Below are 7903 nucleotides of genomic sequence, written 5' to 3' on the forward strand. Positions count from 1 at the left end.
AGTCTGGGGAAAGCGCTTTGATTAAATGAAAAGGTTAGCTGGCAATGCTAAAGAGAAGAGAGAGCCATGTTCTTTACCTAGCAACCTGACAGAGGATTATGGTGTTTATTTGCTTTGCTCAGATTTCTTCATATCTTACCCTTGTTGGTGTGCCTTTCAACTCCCTGATGCTGATGTAATAACCTACTGCTATGGGGAAACGCTGTCAAACCTCTGTAATTATGTCAAGGTTTTTGTCTGGTATGCAACGCTAAGAACATGCGGGTGTGTAAACAAGAAGGATTTTTCATAGACAGCTGATTATATTTTTCCCCCAATATATTTTTTCTTGTATATGTTTGGGTAAAGAATGTCAAGGACCCATCACGATGCTAACGCCTTTAAATAACTGGAGGAGAAAACACAAAGGGTCTCCTAAGGCACAGCCTAGATAAGCACACATATTGCAGTGCTCTCTATGCACATTTCCTTGCAGCAATAAGAAATAAAAAATAAAACGGTTCTTGAACTGTGGCGAAAAGCGTGCATATTACCTACCGCACCTACGAGTGACAGCCTGCCATCAAGAACGAAGAACGATTTACATGTATGGCAGAGCGATTTGGAGTGAAAATATTTGAGGGTCTTGAACATAGCTGCCATTATGTTATGGTGCAGTGGGGGAGGAGGGCTGAAATGACCATCCAAGTCTCATATTACATGCTGGGTTCTTGAGCCACAAATCACTTGTTCATTCGCAGCAGTTTTTTTTAAAAAAAGAGGCTTTAAGCGGTTTCAGTAAACAGTGAGAATTCTGTCTACAGTTTAGTAAATGCATGGGAGGAAAAAAAATTTATACAACAGGCCCAAATGGGATCATTATCAGAAATGTTCTAGCTTACAACATGAAGGCAGAAAACAAAAACATCTATCAAAAATAATCAATTGATTATCACTTTTAAAAGCCGTAATTTACAAAATAAAGACTAAATGTGGAATAATTTATGGGCAATAATAAAAGTTAATTATGTATTTTTTTAAGGATAAAATGTAATCATTTGTAAAATACTCTTCAAAACATAGTGCATTTGACATGTTACATTATGAGGGTGGAAAATTTGGTTTATGTTATGCTGTACTAAGGTATAATTATTTTTCTGTACAAGAAATTGTGATCCATGTAGATACTGGTATGGGCTGACAGACACGACAAAAGAAGTCTTTTGAAATAATAGCTAATTGTTCAGCAATAATACACGACAGATAATAAACAGTTAAATTACGTCTTGGTAAAGTGAAATACTGATACATTAAGTGCCTAAGTTGCTATCGCCATTATCGAACTCACGAACAACATTGATTTCTTCCTATAACTAATTATACAGATTTTATTTCTTCACACAAAGCATTATCGGTGCTACAAGACGGCAACCTTCAGACCAAAAAAAACAGCAATTCGCTATGGAAAATTCTTTCCCAGCTTCATTTCTGCTGATTAGCTGCACAGCCACAGTTGGTGACCTCAGGCCACATCCCTGAAAACAAACTAACAGCATACTGTACACTGTGCCTGTAAAAAAAAATACAAAGGGACAGTCTGCTCCATTCATTGGAATCCAGATGAGTACTGCAGTTTCGAACATGCGTATACACGCAAAATGGCTTGACATGGCATCTGTATTTCTACAGTGCCTGTGAATGCTAAGAATATCAGAGAAGGTAGCTATCTATGTAGCAATCGTTAAATTACAGATACAATGTAGTTTTGACCCCATAATTATGGGAAAGGTTGTACATGTCTTATCTTTCGTAATATTACAAACCGCAAAATACCTACAGCTACCGTGCGCAATGCAACTAGCGTTAGGAAAAATAAAAATGAGGCTCGCAGCTATAGCTGTACTTTTGCTTGATTGAAATATCATTAGTTGAAGATAGATAAAATGTTTGCAGCAGAATTACATTAACAGGAGTGTAAAATACAATATCGCTTTACCTAGCTAGCATTAACAGACGTTAAATATCTGACATCAATGTAAAAAAAAAAATCGATAAAATTGACTATCTAACGTTAACCAACGATAACAACCTAATAAAACAATTGCTTGCCGTAGTTTGTGTGTGACTGGACATTTCCGCTAAATTTCAAATGACACTGACATGAGAATTTGCTGACCATTATTATCTAGCAAGCTAACGTTGGCCATCTACCGCGCTCAAAGTATGTGTAGTTGGCTAGCTGGGTTTATTTTTAATGCGAACTGTAATGCGGTGAATTTTGTTTTTGAAAAATGTATACATTTTCGTTTGAAACTTCCTACGTTGGCAATGTAACTAAGTTGCATATTCGTGCATAACATTCGACAAACCCGCCAGAGCAGGGGTTAAATGTTCTACAGCTAGTCTATCTTGCAACTGAATGTAATGTTAAATCCCAAACTTACTCCCATAATGAGCAATGTTGTTGTCCAGAGGGAAAAAACATCTACCCGAATGTGTTGTAATTAGCTAGTGGTATGGCCTATCATGTCAGCTAACTAGCTAGACAGAGACAAGTAGTCTAGCTAGGAAATAAACATGTCCGGGTGCTAAACTAGAAAAGTACCTAGAGCTAATGTTAACCAACACTACCGCAGACAGCTAGTTAGTTGTTGTTTTTTCTCCAAGTAACCCGCTACTCCTGGCTCAGCTTGTATTGGTGAATCTATTTGGTTGTTAGCATACTCGCTAATTAAATAGGTAGCTAGCTAGCGGAGTTGATTATGCTGCCACACCACGGCAAGGTTTAAACATTTATTTTTGTCAGCGAATTCCGACCGTGAGCCAGCGAGCTACCTACCTAAACCAATTCAACAATAAACGAAAGCCGAAACTTTGAAAGTGTTAACTCTGTGATTCAATTATTTTATTTTTTAATGGTCGTAAACACTCAGTGCACCCATGCGAGCCTGGCTACAAATTACAAGCTCACTTGTAACAGCTTGCCAGCTCGCTGACTAGCTAGCTAGCTATATGTTTCCAATTTAATCAGCCAGCTCGCTAGCTGGCAGTGGAGGGGACGTTTTTCCCGTAAAATAATCTTATAAAATTACCCAGCGAGTCCAAAAGGGTCGGTGGCATAAAGGCAATATACATAAAACCAGTTCCTACCGTCAACTCTGGATTGTCATTGTCGCGGTGAGTGACTGCACGAATGACCCCGGCTCGCCATCCCCATCGCCCGATCTCCCCGAGCTCCAGCGGCTCCTCTCCGCTGACACACAGGAACCGCTTCCCAACCAGCTCCGGCCGCGCTTCCACCGCCATGGCCTTTCACAGAGAGTGAAAAAACCCTCAAAAACTTAAGCACCGACGCCCTATCGACCGGACATTTACTACATGAAACGGCGTTTAAGAAGCACGAAAAAGAAAGAAACAAAATAACAGCTATTTTGTCTTTTGCGTGTCGAGCACAACCCGGGGGATTTAAATTTCTTTCAGTCTCCACCCGCGGATAGTCACTTCTTCGCTCCGTGAAACTGAACACTGGGAGCAGATCACCGCCAGCGTACAACTCGTATCCCTCCGCCCCCACTGAAGCACACAACCGTGTAAAACCGCAGCGAGCAGACTTCTCCGTCCGCCAGACACAGATTCATTCTCTGTGGGAGACTGCTTTTCCACTCTCACCAGACTGTTAAAAATAGTGCCCTGTCGTTTTTCAGAACTGCATGTTGCTCAAGTGAGAATAATAGGAACGCTGAAAAGTAAACCTTGGTTGCCTTTAAGGTAATATTCGTGCACTCGAAACTTCATATGAAACTATATATAATATCTCTATCTGCATCATGATACATAGGCTACTATAAATACTTCAAGCCAAACATTAAAAAGATATTGTGGTTATGGTGATCGTGTGTGATATGAATTTCCCTGTAGGATTTTTCATATCACTGCCTCCACTGCCTTATTAAAGCAGATCCACATTCAGAGAATCAATTATGTTCTGTGTGTGCTATTGTGCTTCTTTCTTCACTAGTTTATTGCTACCCCCGAGGTTGACCTTACGGGGTGTGCTGTGATGAGGATAAAGGGTGTGCTGTTGTATGTAAAACATGTCCACTGGAGGCAATCAGCCTCGTGTCACCTTCAGGTCAGGGCAGTAGATGGAGAAAGATATCCCGCCGGCTGATGGAATCACAAATCATAGTGTTCCAGTGACGGCTGTTAAGGCATGCCAGGCTGTAGAGTCACAATCCTGAAAGCAGGAGAGGCAGGCAGAGATGTGCTAATGCAAAGCTGTATCACCGAGTCCTAATTTTCAACCTCTTGAGCACCGATGATTGCAATCAGAGTCAGCAACAGTAACATCATGTTTGCGGTCAACAGTAATCACTGTGGTGTTTCGCAGTTCGTTTATGCATGAATCACATCCCCACGGTGCACTGGCAGACCGATACATTAGAATTTGACATAAATATGTATATTTTCATGCAGCACATGCTCATCCCATTCAAAAGGATATGATATTTTAAAATGTATGTAAGGACCACATGCACTCTCCAGCCCATATAACAATGTGTTTAAGCTTGATACCATTCATAGCACATTAGTGTTTATGCTGCTTATTATACATTTTGATGCTGTGCTAACAATGATGAGCAAACCAATGCAGTTACTTAAGCTATAATTATTATTACTACCACTGTCCCAGTCTGCTTTAGTATGTTTAAAATAGGAGTTAAACAATCTACCATTTAAAATTAGATAATCACACATACGCCTTTGTGAAGATCATAATTAATTTAATTTGGTCTTCAGGTGCTACACAATGGGAAGGAAAGAATAAGGCAGTCAGCTTTGAACAATGAATATTCTCTTTTATCTTATGGCTCCCATATTCAGCAGCTGGACAAGCAAACCAAAGAAAATTTTTTCTAATGACAGCTGACGTCCTGTGCGTTAAAAGGTGGTCTACATGAGAACGTGCTATCAGCGTGTCTCATTTACCTTCTACATTTAATCTCCCTTTGTGAAATTATTTAATTCTACAGGGCTGTAATGCATTTGCTGCTGCAGTGCATTGTGTTCTGTCCTCACCACTGAGGCCAGAGAACCAGAAGGGAATTTCCCTCAGCAGCAGACATGTTCATGAATAACAACAAGATTAGCGCGAGTCCACAATTCACAGACGTCATCTGTTGCCAAGCACATTCCACTACATGTGGAAAATGTCTCTGCTTTGCTGAGAGGCACACTATGCCCATGTATTTCTATATGTCTGATAGCTTTAACACATCTACCTTTAATCTAACTATGGGCAACAAAAGAACTTATACATCTGTATAGAAATGACAAATATATTTAAGCTATCAAAAGTTAAGTAATGGCTTAATGAAAAAGAGATATGGGTCCATATTGCTCATTAGTGTACAACCTATATACAAATTTACCCATTAAATTGACAGATCTGTATTTATACTTTCATTAATCCAGGATTTTATTGATTATTGGTAGTTGTTATTCCAACCAAAAAATATCATTTAACAGGCAAGAAACAATTTCAGACTGAGCAATCCATCGCACAGAGACTATTCTTTTGCGTAGCAGACTGCCTTTGGAGTCCGTCTTCCTCAGCAACCAATGATCAGATCTGGATTAGGTCATGTGAAATTAGATGTTGTGGCCCTGATCCCTGAGTGGACATTAATCTCCGTATGAAAATCCTTGCACTTTGGTGTTATTTTGCAATCCTTTGCCTTCCTTTCTTGTGAAGGCAGGGTTGCGATAAGGACACCAGGCAGGGGTTGCTCGGAGAGATCAGCTTCACAGGCTGCCTGTACCTGCTGTCAGTGCGGCGGATGCCTCATGGCGATCGTTTACTCAGCAGCAATTAATTCTCCAGCAGGAGAAAACACAAGAAGGTTTAAACTCTGATGTGAAGGCCAGTAGTAGCCTAGAATTTCTTAACATGTGCACAATATCCTCAAATGGGCAAACCAGAAACTGAAAATGACTAAAAGTACATAACAATGCATCCAATGTCATTAAGTGGAAAATAACAAACAATGTATTTTTAATTTTAAAAAAGGCATATGCACTCAAACTAATGTTAGAATACTGAAGGTGACAGCTACATTACCGTTCTTTCTACAATTACAACTAGTAGGCAAATAGGAAAATGTATAGCATAATTATATGTACATCAGTATCCATTATTTCAGAATTTTATTTAATTTTACATTTATTACAAACAGTTTTGACAAATGGAGCTAAACAGTGAGGTGTGACAACTATGAAATGCTTTTCTTTCTATGTCAAAATACATCTCAATTGGGTTGCCATGGTAACTGAATTTGAGAATGGTACAACAACAACAACAACAATAATAATAATAATAATCATCATCATCATCATTAGTCATAGTAGGAATTGTAGGAGTTTCAGTCACAGCAGTGGTAGTAATATAAATAGTAGGAAGCTGGTGATTATTTTGTGTTTAACTGGTAGACTTCATTGCATCCCCTTTTTTTTGTCCCCTTTAACAATTGTTAAGTCATTTCCAAAGATTTTCCATTTTCACTTCTCCCTCCATGCGTTCTGCTTATCTTTGATTTTGATGGACTGGGAGGAACCAGAAGAGAGACAGCTCAGGCAGCAGCCAGAGGAAAATATCAGTCAGAGATGCAGTTCTCAGGCAATTTTAATACAAGTGCTTGGGAGAAGACAGCAACCACACAGAAGTTCAAAGTTATGCTCAGGATGTCAATTGTCTCACAGATTACATTATTTCAGGGGGTTTTATACAAAGTCTGTAAACTGGTAATATTTAAATTCTATTACTCTGGTTGTTCACAATGAACTTCCGGTCCTGAAGTTCGTCCTGAGAAAAATGAAGTTGTTCTATTATATTCAGGATGGCATCGGTCAATATTGCAAAGATTTGCTTCATGTCAGATTACGAGGCAATTATGCCTACACCTTTGTTTACATTTTAACATTTAAAACATATCATTAAGAGAGAAAATAAATCTTTGTCTGCTTCACTGGCCAGCTGCAACTGTTATCTCTAGTACTCCCTTCTTCCTTTTCAAGGCCTGGGGGGTGGAGATAGGACAAAGGCCCCTTCAGTGAGAAATGGACAAGAATGAGAATGGGGGAGACAGAAGAAGGATTAGTTCTAATTAGTACAATAGAATGAAGTAGTAAGCAGGCGTAGTATATTACTAGAGTGAGTAGTTCAAAAAGTGAATATTTTATAGAATGTATACAGATGTGTGTGTGTGTGCGTGCGCGTGTGTGATGGCAGGGAACGTGCTGACTGTGGAACATGCTGCTCATCTCACACCGCAGGCCAACACCTCCCCTGCCAGGCGTCAAAGTTGACAGGGGAGTTGAACATCACAGCTATAAATTTAATTATGTATGAATTGGAAATAGGGTATTGTTGTGACTTGATTTGGTTTACTTTTTTAAAATTTTGTATGATGCATCTAGTCTCAATGTTTCATGCCACATTGTTTGATACTAACAAAAGTTCTTGATGTATTAGTCAATCGCATAATTTTCATATATTGTAATGTAACTGGATATAGCCAGGTACATTATCTCGAACTCGCTATTAATTGTGCTATCAGGAATTTGAACGAGAAACTCGTGGTAACCACCTTACTGGCATGAGAGAACCAAAATCCTTTTTGGTTTTTAAAAAACCTAGGCTAATTCCATTTCGTTGTTACAAGTGGAATTCCTCCAAGAATCGACTCTGTAAACGCTCAAGATACGTTTCTATTCTAAGTTTACTCTCACTCGAGGAGAAGCGCATGTTTTATTCAACGTACACTCAACGCTTTCGACATTGATTGGCCATAAACCCACCACACAACAAGTTCGAGCATATCAGCGAGCTTGTGCGTTATTGAAAACACATTTCGCCCCTTCCGCG

General features: G+C 39.3%; 1 protein-coding gene across 3 annotated transcripts in view; it reads right to left on the reverse strand.

The window, feature by feature from the left end:
- jmjd1cb (jumonji domain containing 1Cb) overlaps positions 1-3525 on the reverse strand; it is a 101092-nt gene extending 97567 nt beyond the window's left edge. For all 3 annotated transcript variants that reach the window (XM_064320357.1, XM_064320356.1, XM_064320355.1), the window contains exon 1: positions 3130-3525. In XM_064320357.1, the coding sequence (XP_064176427.1) occupies positions 3130-3285 (156 nt within the window). In that variant the 5' untranslated portion in view covers positions 3286-3525. The remainder of the gene's footprint in view (positions 1-3129) is intronic.
- Between the last annotated feature and the right edge of the window lie 4378 nt (positions 3526-7903).

Source organism: Anguilla rostrata, chromosome 2, assembly GCF_018555375.3.
Source record: "Anguilla rostrata isolate EN2019 chromosome 2, ASM1855537v3, whole genome shotgun sequence".
Taxonomy (NCBI): domain Eukaryota; kingdom Metazoa; phylum Chordata; class Actinopteri; order Anguilliformes; family Anguillidae; genus Anguilla; species Anguilla rostrata.